General features: G+C 45.1%; 1 protein-coding gene across 8 annotated transcripts in view; it reads left to right on the top strand.

Annotated features, from left to right (window-relative positions):
- The window catches only part of kst (spectrin beta chain, non-erythrocytic 5 kst), a 47,644-nt gene that overhangs the window by 19,653 nt on the left and 6,970 nt on the right, over positions 1-21,021 (top strand). For 6 of the 8 annotated variants that reach the window (XM_087348156.1, XM_087348159.1, XM_087348154.1 and 3 more), the window contains 31 exons: positions 251-616; positions 755-894; positions 1,198-1,468; positions 1,725-1,988; positions 2,339-2,469; positions 2,584-2,869; positions 5,152-5,370; positions 6,201-6,497; positions 6,848-6,993; positions 7,956-8,024; positions 8,116-8,347; positions 8,431-8,604; positions 8,976-9,176; positions 9,615-10,058; positions 10,707-10,869; positions 11,185-11,372; positions 11,559-11,761; positions 12,691-12,919; positions 13,159-13,443; positions 14,193-14,453; positions 15,277-15,540; positions 15,626-15,910; positions 16,461-16,717; positions 17,418-17,604; positions 18,289-18,489; positions 18,580-18,810; positions 19,059-19,433; positions 19,793-19,975; positions 20,059-20,249; positions 20,332-20,620; positions 20,695-20,877. In XM_087348156.1, the coding sequence (XP_087204282.1) occupies positions 251-616; positions 755-894; positions 1,198-1,468; positions 1,725-1,988; positions 2,339-2,469; positions 2,584-2,869; positions 5,152-5,370; positions 6,201-6,497; positions 6,848-6,993; positions 7,956-8,024; positions 8,116-8,347; positions 8,431-8,604; positions 8,976-9,176; positions 9,615-10,058; positions 10,707-10,869; positions 11,185-11,372; positions 11,559-11,761; positions 12,691-12,919; positions 13,159-13,443; positions 14,193-14,453; positions 15,277-15,540; positions 15,626-15,910; positions 16,461-16,717; positions 17,418-17,604; positions 18,289-18,489; positions 18,580-18,810; positions 19,059-19,433; positions 19,793-19,975; positions 20,059-20,249; positions 20,332-20,620; positions 20,695-20,877 (7,215 nt within the window). The remainder of the gene's footprint in view (positions 1-250; positions 617-754; positions 895-1,197; positions 1,469-1,724; positions 1,989-2,338; positions 2,470-2,583; positions 2,870-5,151; positions 5,371-6,200; positions 6,498-6,847; positions 6,994-7,955; positions 8,025-8,115; positions 8,348-8,430; positions 8,605-8,975; positions 9,177-9,614; positions 10,059-10,706; positions 10,870-11,184; positions 11,373-11,558; positions 11,762-12,690; positions 12,920-13,158; positions 13,444-14,192; positions 14,454-15,276; positions 15,541-15,625; positions 15,911-16,460; positions 16,718-17,417; positions 17,605-18,288; positions 18,490-18,579; positions 18,811-19,058; positions 19,434-19,792; positions 19,976-20,058; positions 20,250-20,331; positions 20,621-20,694; positions 20,878-21,021) is intronic. The other 2 variants (XM_087348155.1, XM_087348157.1) reach the window with 1 other exon arrangement.

Genomic DNA, 21,021 nt, shown 5'->3' with positions numbered 1-21,021 from the left:
TTATACAAGAGTTGTGATACTCGAGTGCACTGTGTTGTATGTGGTCACAATGGAAATGTTCCTACTATCCATTCCTGTCACAAACGAGTGTCGACTGGCACGATGACTGTCCTGTTAGGTTGACTATAAGACCGCGTGTGTATGTGCATGATGGATATGGTTTTATTCCAGAGTTAAGAGAGGTGACCTCTTGCTGGCTTTAAAATGGATCATGTGTAAATGGTCTTGATGAAGTGCGCTGATGTTGCAGCTTGGTTGGATGGCCTCAGTGAAAGAGGCTTTGAATGCAGATGAAAGTGCCCGGGATGTGACAACAGCAGAAAACCTACTCAAGAAACATCAGGAGCTGGGCGATGACATTCGGGCACATGAAGATGAGTTCCGGGAGGTGACCGGGCTGGGTAGGCAACTGCTGCAAAGGAACCCGGCCCTAACAGACGTGGCAGAGCGACTTGAGCGGCTGACGGCCGAGGACCAGGCTGTCATGCGTGGGTTTGGGGAGAAGGGCAATTGGCTACGGCAGTGCCTGGACCTGCAGCTGCTGAACAGGGAGGCAGACCAGATCGAGGCTTCGACATCAAGCCACGAGGTCTTTCTAGCCAACACAGACTTGGGGGTGAGTCTTGTATTATAAGCAGCTATGAGTTAAACACTGCACTTGAGTAGGTTAATGAAATTCCATTCTGCCCTTGCAATTTGTGAATGGTGTATTTTACGCCTTCTCCCTGCATTTGTAAGAGTGATGCCGTTACAGGGATCCTTGGATGATGTTGAGGCATTGATGAAACGACACGAAGACTTCGAGAACACCCTGTTTGCACAAGACGAGCGGCTGAAGGCATTCAGCGAGCTGGCAGATAAGCTGATACAAGCCGGACATTATGACAGCAAATAGTGAGTCCCTCTCGGAGTATCTTTCGGAATATGGGTAGGAATTGGGAAACATTGCCTGACATTCATTACAGCCTATAGTAAGCAAGTATGCAAATGAGATGATAAAATTAAATGTATTGATTTTATGTAATGCTATGTTTAAAGCTTCAGAGCTGTCACTTTATGTCACAGTTGATATCTTTGTGCAGTCTTGCAGCCAGTGAACAGGATTTATCCTAGAATGGCGTTATTAGCTACATTTAGTGAAGTGAGGTTTGCTGCAGTTGTGTTTTGGTTACACATATTGTATGCATCGTTGCCTAGTATTGATGAACGGCGAGACCAGGTGGTGGCACGGCGAGCTGCAGTGAAGGAAGCTGCGGCAGATCGGCAGGCCGCGCTAGGTGCGTCCCACAGGTTCCAGGACTTCTCAGCAGAAGTGGACGACCTTCGGGGCTGGATGGCAGACAAGCTGAAGACTGCAAGTGATGAATCATACAGGGATCTTAGTAACCTGGAGCGCAAGCTGCAGAAGCATGAGGCCTTTGAACGAGAACTGCACGCCAATGAGGGACAGCTGCGCACAGTCAACAAGGTTAGTCAGTCTTTCTTCTTTCATTACAGACGTCTTGTATTTCATGAGGATTTTAGATTCTGATGGTGACAGGTATGAAGGTGGCCATTTTCTGGGATGAGTACATACTCATCACCCTGATGATGGAGATGGTAAGCTCCTCTGAAACATCAGTTAATATGTACCAGACTACATGATGCAATGTCCCAGAAGACCGCTGTCTTTATTTTTCATTGCCTTGCGAGATATCTGGCAGAAAACGCTTGGTGTGTTGCAGACTGGGCAGGTGCTGCTGTCAGAGGGCAACTACCGGCAGGAAGATGTCGGGCAGATGTTGCGAGACCTCAATATAACATGGGAGGAGCTGGTGGCATTGTCTCGTGACAAGGGCCGACGGCTGCAGCAGGCAGCCGCCCAGCACACTTACAATCGTACGATGGAAGACGCGCGTCTGAAGCTGGAGGAGATGGAATTTAGCCTTCAGTCACTTGAAGTGGGCACCGACCTGCGGCACTGCAAGGAGCTGCTCAAGAAGCACCAGGTAATGTGTATTAAAGATTTGCCGCTATTCTCAGCACATAGCAACATCAGAGATTGTACTTGGTGTGTTTGTCTGCAGTTTTTGAACATACTCAGCCTTATAGACCATATACCATGAAACATACTGTCAGTTTTCTCTGCAAGTGAAGATTATTTGAATAAGGGATGTGAATTGCATATAAAGTTGTAGATGCAGTAGAAAGTAATATATTTTAAAAAGTTTCTGAAATTTTGAATGTTATGGTCTCACTTGTAAGAAAGAGTGAATGTGTTCTCAGGTCTTGAAAGGTTCCGAACCCCTATTCTAGACTTGTGAAGTTGATACAGCATTATCAGATTGTGTTGCTGCAGGTACTGGAGAGTGACATGAGGCAGTGGGATCAGAAGGTGAGTGACCTGGTGGGACTGGGCAGGGAGATGGCACACGAAGGCCACTTTGATGCAGACAGCATCTTAAAAGCCAGTCGCAGCTGCCAGGACAAGTAAGTGATAAATGTGTCATGAGGACCGAACTAGCTCAGGATTGTGTCACGTGTAGAACTTTAGACGTTCATTTGGTAGACACTTTTACTGTTATGAATGTTAAATGACTGCAGGTTCAGTGCTCTTCGAGAACCGGCCAGCAGGCGGCGCGAGGCGCTGGAGGAGTCGCTACGGTTTCACAAGTTTGTTTTTGAACTGGATGCAGAGCAGCAGTGGATCAAGGAGCACCTGCCTCTTGCAGCATCTGACAAGCTGGGGCAGAACCTGCATCAAGCACAGTCTCTCCACAAGAAACATCGTAAACTGGAGGCAGAGATCACGGGGCACCAGCCCATGATCGACCGCGCTCTCGCATCTGGCCGGGCCCTCATTGAGCAGGCTCACCCGGAGACCAAGCAGGTGCAGTCAGAAAAGCAACGCCATTTAGTACAGAAAGAAAGAAAGGGTCACTTACTACTTCATGTGTTCTGTTCTCCCTTCATAACAACAGCTTACCACTTTTGCCTCACTGTAATTTTGTTCTGCGCTGTGAAGACCTAACTGTACATGTCACACAGTACAGATCAGCTCAGAAAGAACACCCTCAATCTGATTTTGCAGCCAAATATTATATTTCTCCAGGCATCGAAGGAACTGCGCGACCAGCAAATGAAGAATATTTCAGTTCTGTGGTTGTTTCATTCACTTATTGTCGATTTCTGCTATCTGGAGGAGATCTGAATTGTCTGTCATTCTTAGCCGAAGCACAGCTTGACTCTCTTGCAGCACCCAGGTCTCTGCTGTATGAATTACTGCTGGCAGTTGAGGTGCATTCTGCTGATCTCTGTTGTTCACAGGCACTCGGTGAATATATGTAACTTGGAGTTTCTGTCTCTGACTCAGCTGTACTGTTACACGCTTAAATGGGAACGACAGACTCTAGAATTAATGTGGTAGCCCTGCGAGTATGGAATTAGTCTGCAACATTTCAAGGACTGTTTGTCCTTCCTCTTTGAGGGAGGAATTGGAAGACCAAGGCATAAAGACGTAGAGTGGGAAGGTGTGAACTTGATTCAATTGATCAAGGATAAAGTCCATTTGTGGCCTGTTGCCTTGATAGTGAACCTTGGCATTTCATAAATGTTGGGGAATTTCTTGACTGCCTGAGCAACTTTTAGCTCCTTGAGAAAGATTGTATTAAAGAGGTGTGGAGAGCTAACTGCTTGCACTTTGTTTTCTTGAAAATCAGAGGAATTCTGCAGGTTTATTGGTGTTGAGTTTAGTTTGTTTGTCCTCCAGATGGCACTGTGCTGGCATGGAGATCGAGTGGGGTAAGTGAAGTGCATGTTCGTGTTGCCTGGTTTTGTGGGTGGGGGGAAGCAATAAATAAATGTGTACAGAATTTTGACACGGAAATGTTTTAGAATGTGATATCTTAGAGGACTGAAAATAAGATGGAAGGATAACATTAAAATGTGTTCTGTAGAATTAGATTTTGAAATGGCCATAATATTCAAATACTAGATAGCCCCTGCTAACAGTCACTAAAGATTTACAAACATTCCAACTAGTGTGAAGTATGTGAGAGTACTTTTTGGTTTACTTTGCTGAAAAGTTTTGTGCACTGTGTGTCAAGCCAGTGAGTATATACATCATACATTACCTTCCAGGATGCGCAGTCACAAGTCACGACACAGCATATGTGTGTTAGCCGGCCAACACGGTTGACACGAAGCTATACTCCTGTGTCAGGAATATTTCTTTTGACGTCTTTGTGAAAAAATGTTTTCATTAAGTACTGCTATCATAGCTTATTTTCTTACTTTTTTCTGGGACAGGCTAGTAAACATTGACATTTGTTTATCTTGTGGCGCACCGAAGAAACATGAAATAATCGCTGTGGCTGAAAATCCATGTTGGTGTTCAGGAATTTTTTGTCCTTAAGTTTCAGGCCTTGAATTTTGTTCACAAATACCTTACATATTTTGCATGCTTGTTTAGTGAAGTAGGACAAGCAGTCTGTGTGCATGCTTAGACAAGTGTCATTAGCGCATGTTTGTGCCATACCAGGTTTTTTTCTTAAATGAGTAATAAATTGTGGCTTATGATAGATTTTAAATAATGTGTGAGTAGCATGGAGAGCTGCTAATGAAGTCCAAATGGACAGTTTCTAGGTCTGAATTGAAGCTGAATACTCTCCTGATACATGCCAGAAGCATTGCTGCCGAGGCACGCTCAGGCTGTCACCTTTTGTTCGTCGCCACAAACTTTGTATCATCAGATGCACTTGAAACTAGTCACAGATAGGACATGGGTACAGTTAGATGCCATGTTGTTAGTTTCACAGTGGTTTTATGTAAAGAAACTATTTCTAATGCCTTGAGGCGTCATAACTATCTGTTTTGTTCTTCTAAGTTTTAGTGTTGTGTAAACTTGAATGGAGGCAGTATGTTCCTCCAAAACATTGGTATTGACCTACAAGTCCACATTGTGTTATCACCCAGAAAACCAACATAGACATTTTCTCAACTCATAAGAATTTGTGCCTGAACTTGCATTCTAATAATTCACTTCATTGGAGGCGTTGGTCATTTCTCTGGGATTTTCTGTTGGTGTGGAGCATCTGTTTAGTTCTAAAGCGCAATTTATACCCTGGTCACATGGCAACCAATGCAATATCTAACTGATGCGATTTAACGCAGATTGAAAGCCTGTGCCTGGGACTGGAAGATGCCTGGCAGGACCTGCAGGAGCAAGCGCAGAATCGCAGCCGCAAGCTTGACTTGTCCCTCAAGGCACAGCAGTTCTTCTTCGAGGCTGGAGAGGTGGAGAGTTGGCTAAATGAGAAGAATGACGTGCTTAGCTCGACAGACTACGGGCGGGACCGAGACGCTGCCACCAAGCTGCTAACCAAACACAAGGTTATGAGCCAAACTGCAACTTGAACACTGTAAACATCAGTAATAGTAATTTCAAATAGAAAGACCATATATCGACACTGGGCAAGATGTTATTTTGAGGTACAGTGAGTTTTGACAGTCCCACATTACAACACGTCACATGTTAGATGTGCAGCAGTTCATGTCTGTGAATGCTTTATGCCAAGGATTAGTGTTGGCAATGAAGGTAAAGTTGTCCTGCAGACATAACCTCAGCAATAGATGGAGGTGAATGATTAGCTTTGCATCCTGGCAACTTTGGCTTGTTACTCGATGGAAGTCAGGGTGAATAATAGTGGAATCTCCGTGTAAAACTCTCTGTCATTTATGTTTAATTTTCTAGGATCCCATGTCAGTAAGCTTCTTGCAATTAAGGTTTCCCTGAGTTCAGTCAGGTCCCACAGATATGTGTGGTTGTGTTTGGTTGGTTCACATTCTTTCCTTCAATTCTAAGTAACTTAATCTGATTTTATTAAAGTTCACGAAATCAAGTAATCCCATTATAAAGCTTTTTTCTTGTGTTCCTATACTCTCACCAGGTGAACTGGGCCTCTATCTCATCCTTCCAAAAACCATTACCCTTTATAATAATCTTCTCATCTGTAGATAAGATAGTTTTGTTAAATAACCTACGGTCAAAATTTGATTTTGACCACATCAGTGGTGCTCGCTCTCTCTCTCTGTTATTTGATTGTGGAGTCAATTAGTAAAAATTACTGAACATAATCTGTAGGGTTGCCAACACAGGAAGGTGAACTCCTGTAGTGTCTGGATCCACATAGATGTATGTCTGTCTGTCATACACATTGCAGGCTCTGGAACTGGAGCTGGACACGTACAGTGGAATTGTGAACGAGATGGGGCACAGTGCTGGTGCCATGGTGGCCGCAAAGCACCCCGATGCACGAGCTGTGGCAGCCAAGCAGCAGTTAATACAGCAGCAGATGCGCACATTGCAGCGCCTTGCGACTTCACGCCAGCAGCGTCTCATGGAGTCCATGTATCGCCACGAATACTTTCTGGAATCTGCAGAGCTGGAGCAGTGGATAAGAGAACAGGTGCAGACCGCCGCGTCCGAGGACTACGGACAGGACTACGAACATCTCCTGGTGAGCTGCATGATATTGTGACGTCTGAGAGCAAGGCTGTCGTAAAATATTTGATGGGCTAAGCATGTTACTTGGATGGGAGAAACAAATCTGGACCCAATTTTATGTAATACCTCTTAGACAATGGTCACATTAAAGACTAAAGCGATGTTGATATTAATGTATATAAAGGAACTTGGATGTTTTTCAATATGGAGATTGAATTGGATCATCTTTTATTTTAATAGGGGTAGAGAAATTCAGAATTAGTTTTTCACTGGAACTGTAATCGGCACTCGTGAGTTTTATTGATGTATTTGGACGAACTGTCCAGTGCTCACAGCAAGGCTTGTTTTCATGTGGCGGTACAGGTGCTCCAGAACAAGTTTGATGACTTCAAGCATCGCATTGAGGCTGGCTCCGAGAGGTTTGCTCAGTGTGAGGAGCTCGCCATGAAACTGATAGCCAATGAGAGCCCTTACTCAGCTGACATTGAGCAGCGTCAGGAGCAGCTGAGGTGAGCTGGTGAGATGTTGAAGCATGCGCACATACATTTCTGTGAATTTATGCTTCTGATTTTTCTGTCCTTCTGATGACTGAACAGAATGTACAGGTGGCTGCTTAGTAATTCAGTAAGCATCCTCTGCAGTGTAATCTAAAGTTGCACGTGCCCCATGGCTCAGGAGAGTGTCTCAGTCTGTCTGAAACACAATCACTGCAAAGCAAAGTGACATTAAGAATGTGTGTCTCTGTTGTTAGGCAGCACAGTGTTGGAACTGTGAGGCTGTGCACGCTTTTTTTTGGGCATGGAATGAGCTGCACGGTTGTGGTCATTTCATAGCTGAACAAGTCTCATTATACTAACAGTGTACGTATTCAGATATTGCAACTGTTCTGTTGTCATCTTTGTATCTGGTTTTGGATTTACACACACACTTTCTTTCACTCAGACTCACTCTTAATCTTTCATGTTTTAATGTTGACAGCACTGTCCAGTGCATGTATAGTGTCACCAATGTATCTAAAAGCCCAAGAAATATGTGAATGGAGATTCCACTTGCAATCCTCCATTTGATAAATATCTGTTCCCCTCAAATGAACCAAGCACTGTCTCTTCTGTTGGTGATCACTTTGTAGTCACACTTAATGTGTTCGTTTGTTGATTGGAACATGGATAATTAACTGATCAGAGTTGTTTACAGTGGGGAAAGAAATTATACTGTAGCAATGAGAAAATTATTTTCATAAGATTGAGTGGCAACTGAGCTTACCCTAGCAGCACTGTCACTTCAAGAAGAGTGGGGCAAGTTCTTAAGCTGTAGAAATGAGTACAGCACTCTGCCCCCTTTCAAGGCTTTTAGATCCATTGGGAATTCAGTACTGAGCTAACCATGTTGAGTTTCTTCATGGGTTGGCATCATTGGTGGTAGGTTGTTTCACTAACTAGCACCGTTGGTTTGCCTGTGGTCCTTCTAACAGTAACTCGGAAACAGACGGTCCAGGCGACGACCCAGCGCTGCAGGTGGCCCAGCGACATGAACAGATACGGTGAGGCACGCACATTGTTTTTTTGCATGAGTTGGTTGGCATTTGACCATTCTGCGGATGTGTCTCATGTGTTATGTGGGGTGATGTGCAGGGAGTGTTGGCAGCAGCTTCTTGGGCTAATGGACAACCGTGAACAGCGACTGCAAGCTGCCGGCGAGATCCACCGCTTCCACCGTGATGTCGCGGAGGCGCTGTCTCGCATCCAGGAGAAGGAAGCCGCGCTGCCCGATGACTTGGGACGTGACCTGAACTCGGTGCTGGCTCTTATTCGCCGACATGAGGGCTTTGAGAACGACTTGGTAGCTCTTGAAGCACAGCTGCAGGTATTGTGCTTCATGCTTCAGTGTCACAGTTTGTGAGACGTTGGCATTTGTGTTATGGAGTTGCAAGGTCTTGTCGTGTGCAGGTGCTGGTCGAAGATGCGGTGCGGTTGGAAGCTTTATACCCGGGGCAGAACGCCAGCCACATAGCACAACAGCAGAACATCGTTGTATCCAGTTGGAGCGTGCTTCAGGAGCGTTCGGCAAATCGTAGGGAGGAGTTGCATGCTAGCTGTGAGTTACAACGATTCCTGACTCAGGTGTGTGGATTTGCAAGCAAAACAGAGATGTGTGATAAAATTTGAGTTGTTGGGACTGATGCATTATTTTCTTCAAATGCTCGGCATACTATAGTAACAAAACAAAATAATTTTCATGCTTATTTATCGATTTTGGCACAGTGTGATGCTTGTCAGAGCAACCAGACACATGGTTTTTCATTGTTCTTTTTCCTGGCTTGCAGCTCATCTTTGTAACTGAGCACTTCATAGCTTAATTTCAGTTCCCTTGTGTTACTTGGTTTTCATCACGTTCTTTATTATTGTTCTTCTTTCTTACTGTTTCTTTATTCTTCTTATTTTCTCTGCATCTTTATGACATCATCATCTCTCTACTGCGTTTGTGTGTATAGGTGCGTGATCTGATGAACTGGGCAGCCGGTCTGCGTGCCACCATGATGACGGAGGAGAAAGTGAGAGATGCGGCCAGCGCCCAAACACTGAAGGCTGAACATGAGGCTGTGAAGGGCGAGATCGAAGCTCGGGAAGAGAGCTTCAAGGCGGTGGTGGAGCTCGGGAAGTCGATGGTGCAGGAGAACCACTACGCTGCCATGGTGAGACTAAAAATATTGGGGTTGTGGACTGATCATAGTTAGGAATTAATAGTGATTAATAGTGGAATGAACTGATGAAGTGTCTGCTGTCATTCAGCTCACAGTTCTTGTATACATGTAGCAATAAAACTATGAGGAGAGTATTAACACTTATGGACTGACTGACTGACAAATTTGTGAAACAAGAAACATCATTATGTTTTTAGGAACATGCAAATTAAGGGATTTGTGGCACTTGAGCGAACATAAAATGCATACTGAAATTATAGTTTGAAAAATACGTGGACTGTGGTGTCGTGCAGATGATAAGTAGTGCTACTGGACGCACCCGTCTTGCACATGTTTGCAATATTTTTCCTGGGAGATAGTTCTTCATGTAATTCAGTTTGGACAATGTGCTTTTTCTAGTTGTACATTACTTGCCTTGGCATGTTGCAGGAGATTCAGGAGCGCTTTGGTCAGCTCCTGGATGAGCGCCAGCGCCTGCACACCGCATGGCAACACAAGAAGGTACACTTGGACCAGCTGATTGACCTGCACTTCTTCCTACGGGATGCTAAACAGATTGACTCGCTCAGCAGTTCGCAGGAGGTAGCTCTGGCAGTCACTGATGTGGGCAGTTCGGTGGAGGAGGTGGATGTGGCCGCCAAGAAGCACGAGGCTTTCGAGAAGCTGCTCGCCACGCAAGAGGAGAAAGTGTTGGCACTGCAGGAGCACGGGGACAAGCTCCTGGCACAGAACCACTTTGAGAGCAGTACCATAGCACGCCGTCTGGGGGAGGTTGTGCAGCGGCGTGCCAGAGTGCACGAGTTGTGTGCCGCTCGCAAGCAGAGACTTGAGGACGCGCTGCACCACGCACAGTTTGTGAGGGATGTTGCCGAGGTGAGCTGGTGTGCTTCCGGTTGAGGTCTTACTGACCGTCTGAGGTGGGAGGGCCTACAGTGAGCCACTGCTCTTAGTATAAGAAGAAATTTCACCTATGTGTGACAGAGCCATAGAAGTTGGTCATATAAGTTTGATATGTAACCTGTGACAAGTAGGATCCAGTCCTTGGAACTATTTTGCTATTCAGATTGATCTTTAGAATGAATTAACGGATAAGTTTCTTATAGCAGAAAAATTCTGAATTAGTTTTCTTTGGATTTTGTTTTATATGGAAGTAATTTATGCCAATACACGCAGATGAACGTGCAGCCATAAGGCAAGCATTTAGCTGGATATCAGTGCTTATGACAAAGTGTGTTTGTTGTAGTGGGCTGATACAGTTTAATCATATTTTACTTATATTCCACATATCTGTAAGTTACCTAGAACAAACTGTGTAACAGTACCTAAAAGCACTCTCAGAAGTGGGCAACTCCATTGTACCCGTTACATCAGATATTTTCTGTGTGTTAGGAGGTAAACAGTTGAGAGAGATCTGAGCATGGAAGGTTTAAATGACTTTATATAAATAGGAAGGATTCACATTTTAAACATCAGTGTGCAAGTGATGGGGCAAAGTGCAGGGACACTGAACATGTGTTTCAGGCCGAGTCATGGATCGATGAGAAACAGAAGAAGCTGGAGGCTGAGACGAGCAAAGGCGAGGTAAGCAGCATGGAGGACAAGATGAAGAAGCTGCAGAAACACCAGGCGTTCCAGGCAGAGCTTGCAGCGCATGATGGGCGCATACAGCACATCAAAGACAAGGGTGCGTAGCTGGCAGCATTGCGCGGCTGCAGGCTCAAATACCAAGAAGTTGACTGGAACTTTTTTGCTATTCAAATAGATCTTTGGAATGAACTGTTGTATGTGTATTGGTGGCATTTAACCTTGGGTTCTGATAGTAAAACACATCTGTGTTTGTGTTATCTTGGCTGCAGAGTCTGCACTGTTTCCATGACTTCCAAAGTGTGTCATGTTTTTTGTACTAACTCCGTCAATGCTGTGTTTCAGTAACGAAAAATGCCTTTTGTTTGTGTACAATAACTACTGTGACCTGGTGTAAGGGCTAATACTTTTGCAGGCGACATGCTGCTCATGAAGAAGCACAAGGCGTCACGGGAGGTGCGAACACAGTTGGAGCAGTTGCTCACTGCCTGGCGCCAGCTGCTGCAGGAGTCTAACAACTATGGGCGTGGCCTGGAGGAAGCACAGGACATACTTGAGTTTAACAACCAGGCTGAGAAGGTGGAGGCTTGGATCAGGGACAAGGTGTGTTAACTGCCCTAATTTGCACATTGAGATTAAACATTGTCTTTAGCCGGATTTGACGTGGATGCCGGCTAAACTGGCTTGTCAACTTTTTTAAACAAATGAGTAACTGGCATTGGTCCCAAAGGGTAGCTGAATACATTTCTGGATGTGTGTAAGCCAATGAGCAGTTTGTTGCTCTTGCAGGAAATGATGGTGCAGGCTGGAGACACAGGGCGTGACTATGAACATTGTCTGGCTCTACAACGCAAATTGGATGATGTAGGCTCAGACATGAGGGTGGATGATTCTCGTGTCAAATCCATCAGGACCTTGGCTGACAAACTGATCCGCCAGGGACGCTCTGACACGCGGACTGTACAGCAGCGCCGTGACAACCTAATTGCAAAGTAAGGTTTCTAAGTTTCTTAGGCATTCAGGCTTTTACGTGAGACCATCTTCCCCCACTTCCAAATTTGAAAGAAGCCTATAGCAATGAGACGTTGAATTCTTAAATCTGTTCTGACAGTGTATGTGTATGTGTGAGTTTTAGGTATGAACTGAAAAATGTTTTGTGAATTGGATATTTTCGTAACTTCACCCTTGAAATGTTGGTCAAATGACATGGTAAGAGGACTTAGTTGTTTGATAAAAATTAATTTGTTTATGATTTTATTGTGTTAGTTTCATTATGAGAATTAAATACTTTCATGACCTCTTGGCATTGGCCCATTTGTTTAACAGTCTTGAACCTGTAGCCATGAGCCGTTCTGTGTTTCACACAAGTGGACACGGTTAATCATGTTCTTAAAGACCCTTTGCAATGTTTGCCATGGGACTGTTTCGACACAATTCTGAATGTTCGCTTGCACCTGCGCAACGCTGTGTGGGCACTGCCGACAGAGAGCCCGGACTGACTTGAAAGGCGTCGAACGGACTTCCGGGGACTCACAGCATATGCAGCTTGCACGTCGACCAACTTTTCCTCTGTTAACACCTTCGGTCGACCGCTTCTCGACGCGTCCTCGACTTTTCCTGTCTCCTGAAACTTGTCGTGTAACCGCATGATGGAGGATTTGTTTGGAGCAACTGTTCCCTACTTTTCTGAGAAGGCCTCCTGCGTCCTGGCATAACTGCCGGACCTTGACAATAAATATACGCTGCTGCAAGGTGTACCCCATGGCTACTCAGTGTTCTTTACTACCTGGGCAAAAAAAACAATTACATGTGTTGAACAACAACATGCATTTCCCCATAAGGTTGCGTGACTTCTTGAACACTCTGTATAACTTACACTGTTCATTAAATAAAATCTTTTAACATATACCTCCTGTCGCAGGTGGCATGAGCTTCAGGGAGCACTAGACATGTATCGTGGCCGCCTGGCTGGTGCTCTAGAGGTGCATGCCTTCAACAGAGATGTTGATGACACCAGTCAGCGTGTGGCAGAGAAGGCAGTAGCCATGAATACAGATGATGTGGGGCGTGACCTAGCAGCCGTGGAGCAACTGCAACGCAAGCAGGAGACCCTGGAGCGTGACATGACAGCAGTTGAGGGGAAGCTGAAGGTACAATTTGGTCATAACATTTTAAGGGTGGCAGACATAGTCTGGTTTATAGCTTGGTGTAGCAAATCAGCCATTGTGTCTTTGCAGAGATCAGTCTCATTTTATTGTCTAGCTGCCCGCTATGAATGCTTGACTGAGTTTTCAAAGAGTGACTCGTGCTTCTGCTTTGAGAGATGTGCCACATGTCCAACTGGCTTATCTTGGTGTGTAGTCTGGTACATGTGCACTGACTTCAATAGGAACATGATGGAGAGGCGCGCCGCCTGTCGCAGAAACATCCCGACTTATCAGCGCCAATCCGCAGCAAGCTGTCAGAACTGCAGGAGAATTGGCGTTCATTGCAGCAGCTGGCTCGGCGGCGCAGTGACGCTCTTGCTGCCGCGTACACTCTTCACAAGTTTCGTGCTGACCTGCATGAGCTGGAGCTCTGGGTGGCAGAGACCATTAAACGCATGGGCTCATCAGAACTACCTGCCACTAGTGTGGAGGCAGAGGCCATGCTGGAATTGCACCAAGAACGCAAGGTACCGGTAACGTAATTCTGTAACCAGATGGCAAGAATATTTATGTGTCTCAAAGTTTGTATGTAGAAGTGCGGGTTTATTGTGGAAAATGTGATTTAAAATGAAGAAGTTGTAAGTCCCTAATAAGACTCATGTTTAATCATCCTATGACAGATTTTTATAAATTTTAACCCACTCTTTAAAAAATACCAACGTATTTGTTGCCTTTCATTTGGTAGCTTAAGACATGTTTCAGTGAAGATATTTTTGGAGAACTGGACACCCAGTGGCTAGTTTTGCCACTCCCACCTAATTTTTTTTTGGAACATGCATTTATGTTTATGGAACAGTGTAACCACCTACATGACCCCATACTCCATAAGACTGCAATTGACATTTTCACCATAAACCTCAAATCTCAAAACATTTCCATTCTCTTCCACTTCTTTTCTCCAGCATATAAGTCAGAAAATAAAATCGGTTGCTCGCTATGCCTGTGTTGTGTCCAGATCTTAATCTGTAAAAAGACAAGGTGACCAAAGTGGCAGTAGGAAGAACCGTTAACTTGCAGCAATTTATCCTGTTAGTTCAGTGTAACAGCCTCCATGTATTTTTGTCACTTACTAATCCAGCTTTTAACTCGTAGGTTAAATTTCTAGTTGACAGTTTCTCTAATTCTTTTACATACAAAACAGCGAGCACATTGCCATTTAGTTTTGTTTTCTTCCAAGTTGTGTAAGAATGATGCCATGTCATTAAATCTTGATCAGGCCGAGATTGACGGCCGACAGGAGACATTCAAGTCTCTCAAATACTTCGGGATGCGTCTGCCATCTGGCGGGGGCCAGGAGGACCTGGCTCCTAGTCTGGCACACCTGGAAGAATTGAGGCGAACTCTGGGATCGGCGTGGGAAGAGCGTCGACACAAACTGACGCAGGCACACCAGCTGCAGCTGTTCAGAGAGCAGGCCGACCATGCCGACGCGTGGCTCGCTGCTAAGGAGGCATTCCTCAACAATGACGACCTTGGGGTGAGTGGGAAGGCAGTCATCATGAAAAAATGTGCTCATGGATCCCAGGTACAAGTGTGTAAGGAGAGTTTGTCCAAAATGTGTTGGATGCATATGGAGCATGAGAGTACACAGTGATGTTTACATTCCTTGGTTCTTATAACTTGCAGTTTTTGCTAAATAGTGAATGATTTATTTTCGAAATTTTTTGTTGTTGACTTTATGTTCATGAGGTTAAAAAAAAGTACTTTGTCAGTGAACTGTGGAGCTGGCTTTTAACTGAAATGATCACAAAAAAAGGAGAAGTATAATCAGCCACGAAAACCTTTTGTCTGGAATTATCAATAACTTTGTGTTCTGAGTGCAGGTATGTTCGGGGGGCTGCAGTGACATTTACATATTTGTGTTTAGATAGCAAGATGGAGTTTGCATTTTTAGCATATTTAATCTGGAGGCATTCACATAGATTCAGGAGCTTATATGGTGGAAGGCATTGTTCTAATTTGTAAGAGTTTCATTTGTCTCTGTAACACCATGTCCTCATTGCAAACTTGTCATAAAATTTCTGATCTGATTACATTTACTAGTTTCACTAACATATAAAAATGATTTTTGTAATTAATGAAAATATACAAGAACTTAGGTTGGTCAACTGAATCTTTTAACACAGATGCAACTAAAGTTGTACATTGCAGGACATACGCAGTTTGGCCAGGTTTTAAATTTTGCTAGGAGTAGTGGGATTTTCCATCACTCTGATCCCCATAGTAGTTGCGTTCTCACAGACTCTGAGCGTAGGGAGATTTAAGCTGCTAGTCGATGAAGGTACGCCTTACAATTGCAGGACTCATTGTCAAGTGTGGAGGCCTTGTTGCGTAAACATGAGGCGTTCGAGAAAACTCTGGCTGCCCAGGCAGGGCGAGTGGAGGAATTGGAACGGTTTGCAGTGGAACTGATGGCAGATCACCACTATGATACAGCTGGAATCACGCAGCGTTTGCAGGCAGTCTGTGCTCGCAGGGACAGGCTGAAAGAGAGTGCCATGGCACGAAGAAGGCTCCTGCAGGAGTCGCGCCAGTTGCAGCAGTTCCTACGCAACATGTATGAGGTGTGTAATGTTTTCATTTGCAATCAGTGGTGTGAACTACATGCAGCTAAAGGTCATGTGTGAACAGTATAAACAATGCCACCAGGTGGAAGCATGGCTGCATCAGAAACAACAGGTTGCAAGTGATGAGAATTATCGTGACCCATCGAACCTGCAGAGCAAGATTCAGAAACATGTGGCATTCGAGCTGGAGCTATCTGCCAACCGAGGGCGTGTGGGAGCTGTGACAGCTGAAGGGGAGGCCCTAATTGGTGCCGGCCATTTTGCGGGTATGGAGATCCAGGCACGACTGGATGAACTGGAGGCTGCATGGCATGAACTGCAGGATTCCAGTCATCTGAAACGTGAACGCCTCAATGATGCGTACCAGGTATGATTTTGATCTTGTTCAATTTTAAAAGTCTGTGTTTGTGAAGTGACTACATTGAAGTTCAAGATGGGGTTTGGTGGATTATGTTGAAGTGTATCATAGGGATAGGACAGGTTGTAAAATATGTGAGCAATTTCAGGTTATGGTGAAGTGGTTTTAGTCAGCAGGTAAGTGGTCGGTCTTCTTTCGGAGTGCTGTTATATTGGGGATAATCTGCATTTTATGAGTTCTGCTAAACAGTCTCTCTCCTTGATTGTGTGCATATTCATCTTGTATGATGTGTCTTTTTCATTTATTTACTTTCATTCCTGTCATAACCCATTCCATTCAGTTTCTTCTGTAGTATTGTGCCATTATTTTTATGCTCTGAATCTAGAAGTGCATTAATACGGACTGTTTATAATTTGAGGAACTTTCTTCAGACGATGTACCTGATTCTAGGTGTCTATATTTATTAATTTGTATCAATGCATTGTTAATATAGATATAATTTCTGATTCTTTTCCCCATAAATGGAGTATTCTGAACCTGTTTGTCTGTGCTGAGACAGGCGCAGCTTTTCAGTCGCACTCTGGATGAGCTCGAAGTGTGGATGGATGAGGTGGAGCTGCAGCTGCAGTCTGAGGACCATGGCAAAGATCTGGCAAGTGTGCTTCACCTTCTGAAGAGGCACTCTCTCCTGGAGGGAGACGTCAACAGTCACAGTGAGGCCATCGAGCAGGTGAAGGACACTGCGGCAGCATTCCAGAGTTCACATCACTTCATGGGTGCTGAGATACAGGAACGGGCCCTCACAGTCATAAAGAGGTCAGTCATAGCATCATGCTGCTTGAGAAGTGGGTCTAGTCTGATAAGATAAGGGAGAGGTCCGTTGAAATGATGAAATGATCTATCTCCCTTCTACCTGTTGGCAAACATTATGTATACATTTTGTTTAACAGCAAGGTTAGGTGACTTTGTTAGTACAGTAGCAGTTCCGCAACTTTGCTACACAGACACGACTGCAGTCAGAGCAGCCACCCCCAGGTATCAGATAACGGTATAGGAAGGAGGACAACTTATTGTGTTCCTGGGATCAAGCAGCAGATGAACACGTGACCATTGAGCTGTCAAGCTTTTAGACCTTTATTCTATTTCTGTTGTGGACTGTCTACTAGCAGAGCTTTATGAATTTAGGCATCCTGGAAGATTGGAAGATTGGGAGTTAGAAGTTAATGTAACGTATTTTGCCAACCTTATCACTAAACTTATTTATCACATATTGTTCTTCTGGTACTCCTGCACACACAGTTTGTCTTGCCCCATTCATGCAGTGAACCGAGCTGTGGAATTGCTGCGATTTTTCACCAGAAGCAGCGAGACTTGTGCTGACGAAATACAAGTATGAGCCTGACCGTAACAAAGATAAACATCAGTGGGTTGTTGCCATGACATTTTAGATCCGGGTCTGTTTAGTTTATGCCTGCCTGCTGCACAGATAATTTGTGAGTTACGTCATGTCTCACAGGTATCACTCCCTACAGCAGCCGATGCAGATTCGAAGGGATAATCTGGAGGATGCGTTGATGCTGCACCAGTTCCTGCGGGATGTAGAGGATGAGCTCCAGTGGGTGACAGAGAAACAGCCACAGGCAGCATCCACTGACCTGGGAACCAGCCTCACAGCTGTTCAGAGTTTGCAGAAGAAGCACCAGGCAAGTTAGAACATAAGATACAAACCAGATTAAGTTTCATGAGACATTCAGTCTGCATAATTTTAACCTTAGAAAGAAGAATCCTGAAGCTGTACATCTGTAGAGCATTACAGATTTTTCTGAATCCATTGCTGGTTTTCTAAACCATTCATCATGCACGTCACTGGAACCAGTAAGGTTTCTATGTCAGAGGTTAGATGTTAGCATTACCATATTTTATCTGTTACTTACCAAGCTAAGAGTTACGCCAGTATAAAAATAAAAAAGCAAAAATTATAAAATGTATTTTTTTTTTTTAAGACTGGCTGTGTCTGTTTTCATTTGAGAGGCTGCTTACTCTGTGCAGTCAGTTGCTGCTTCTCTTTAAATTACATTGGAATGCACTTCACAGCAACAAGCAGTGTGCAGTTTAACTGGAACATCAGAAAGAAACATCTCTCAAATGAGTCTGTGTGGCAATTATGTAAATTGCTAGGAATAAAACTTTCTTGAAATTAAGAATAAAAAAATTATTTTCTTGCCTGTTGGTCCTGTATTTTCTTGGTGGTGACATTTCCAAACATGGTATAATTTAGAAAACCACACTGAGTGAAATATTTCTGGTATTTTAAGAGGTGATAGTGGGATGTTCAGTTTCATAGGTTAGCCAAACTGTGGCATTGTGTAATTTACCTGTTGCCACAGGCTCTGGAGGCAGAGCTTGTGTCCCGGGAGCCAGTGGTGCAGGCCCTTGTGGGGCGGGCACAGAGGATGGTTCGGAGTGGGCACTTCGCGGCTCCTCGTATTGAAGCCTGCAGCAGCGAGCTGACTGAGAGGCTCGGTCACCTCCGCGACCTCGCCAGTGTGCGGCGCCTGCGCCTCCTGGATGCGGTGGAATCACAGATGGTGGGTGCTGAATGTAACATTAACTTGGGCTAGTTTGTAACCAGTATGGTGGGTGCAGTATTAGCCTCACTCTCTTCCTTCGTGTCACAGTTCTACGCAGAAGCAAATGAGGCAGAGACGTGGATCCAAGAGAAATGGCCTCTGTTAACATCGAGCGACTTCGGAAAGGATGAGGACTCGGTACAGTCGCTGACAAAGAAACTGGAGGGAGTGATGCGTGATCTGAGCCAGTTCCAGCACACCATAGGCAAGTTGGCCAAACTGTCTCTGGGACTGGTGGACCGTGGGCACTTTGACAGCCACAACATCACTACAAAGCAGGTAACCAGTTGGTGTTGACATATTCCTGTGTAGGCAGTGACAGATGTAATGGGTCTATTGCCTAATCCCCAAAGATAAGTAAACATATAACATAGTACAAGAAAAAGAACTTTACTCATTTTGGAAATATAAGTAATTGGAAACCATTTCAGTTTATTGCGTCTATCTAAATTAGTCAGCTAACCTGGGGATTGCTCACATGACCCAAGACACTGCAGGGTACAGGCTCATTTAAGGTGCCATTGCAGGCTGAGATTGAGGCACACTTCTCTGAGCTGCAGTCACTCGCCGCCAAGCGGTCGTCTCGGCTGGTCGAGTCCCTCAAGTTGTACCGGTTCTTGCGGGAGGCTGATGAGGTAGCGGAATGGATGGGTGACCAGACAGCTGTGGCTGCATCAGAGGACTATGGTCGTGATGTGGAGCACGTGGAGCTGCTAATTCAGACTTTTGACTCCTTCCTCTCCAGCCTGGCTGCTAGTGGGGGACGTGTCACATCCTGCCTCTCGACAGGCCGTGCCCTCATTGAAGAAGGGAACCCTGAAATTGAACAAATCCAGGGGAAGCTGGATGAAACACAGCAACTTTGGGAGGACTTGAGGGAGCTCGCGCATGCGCGGCAGGAGGTTAGTCCTGCGTGGGCCATGGAGGTTATGGGGATGAGTTGGTGGTGGTAACTAACCTATTAGTGGTGTTACTAATAGTATTGTAGTATCTTGTTACCCAAATGTATGTAAGAACACTGGCATTAGCAATCTATTTTGTGCCAGAAAGGTGTGTGGTATTTGGTGAATGGAGGAGTCATGAGACCATGGCAAAGTGGGTGAGTGTTTTTTTTTTTTGGGGGGGGGGGGGGGTTGCTGGAACTTACATGGAAGCGCTGGTCTGAAAAGAGTGTTTGATAGGTAGGAACTTTTAAATTGAGGGTTGTGCTTTTGAATTTGAATAAGTTGGGCTGCTTATGCAGAATTCTTGTTTGTTGCAGGCACTTGCTGGAGCAAAACAGGTGCACGTGTTTGACCGCAGAGCAGACGAGACTATCGGGTGGATTCAGGAAAAGGATGCTGCTTTGTCAGCGCAGGGGTACGGGCAGGACCTGGAGACAATACAGGCTCTGGTACGCCAGCACCAGGTGTTTGAGACTGATCTTGCTGCCGTCAAGGAACAGGTGTGGTCTAGTTCATTCAGGGTGATGTTCTTGTGTAAAGTATGTGAGTGTTTTGATTGTGACAGATTCACGTCTTTTGGCAGGTTGAGTCAGTGACAGAGGAGGCTGGACGATTGGCATCGCTGTTCCCAGATGCACGGGAGCACATCGCAGTGAAACATGAAGACACTCTTGAAGCGTGGGAAGACCTCCTAGAGAAGTCGGCACAGCGCCGGGACAAACTGCAACAAGCCGAACAGCTGCAGGCATACTTCGATGAGTACAGGGATCTCATGTTAGTACCTTTTGTGCATGTGGGGATTGCCACAGTACAAACTGTTGAAGTCTTCCTTGTAAGCGTTTGATCCTGTTTACAGGGCGTGGATTAACGAGATGATAGCAAAGGTGACAGCGCCTGACCTGGCCCAGGATGTGCCTGGAGCCGAAGCGCTGTTGGTGCGTCACGAAGAGCACAGGGCAGAGATAGACACGCGAGCTGACGCATTCGCTAAATTCTCTCAGACAGGCCACGAGCTCATAGTAGAGGGCCACTTTCTGGCACATGAGATTGATGAGAAAATCAGCGTTCTGGAGCAGCGGAAGGAGCTGCTGAGTGACACCTGGGCCCGCCGTAAAGCCATCTATGAGCAGAACCTGGACACGCAGGTACTTTGTTACCCAGTTTAATTGTTACAATATTAAGCCATGCCCACTTTATCTTGACACAGGTGGTGTTGCAGGTATTCAAGCGTGAGGCTGACTTGCTGGAGAACTGGATCATATCTCGAGAGCCACTACTGCATGATGGGAAGCTTGGTGAGACAATTGCTCAGGTGGAGGATCTGATACGCAAGCACGAGGACTTTGAGAAGACAATTGAGGCTCAAGAGGACAAGTTCAGTGCCCTGCGACGCATCACCATGGTAGGTTCATGATTTGTGTGCCTGTTGAATAATGTGAAGGTAATTAAATCAAGGAGGAAGAGATGAGTTGGACATGTATGGAGATACAAACTTTTGTTATGAATCATTGCGAAGAAAGTGCCATGGTCAGTCTGTGAGAATTGG

Source organism: Zootermopsis nevadensis, unplaced genomic scaffold, assembly GCF_977971745.1.
Source record: "Zootermopsis nevadensis isolate Lab colony 2312 unplaced genomic scaffold, Znev_1.0 Znev_ptg000012l, whole genome shotgun sequence".
Taxonomy (NCBI): domain Eukaryota; kingdom Metazoa; phylum Arthropoda; class Insecta; order Blattodea; family Termopsidae; genus Zootermopsis; species Zootermopsis nevadensis.
This window is presented reverse-complemented; position numbering and strand designations above follow the sequence as displayed.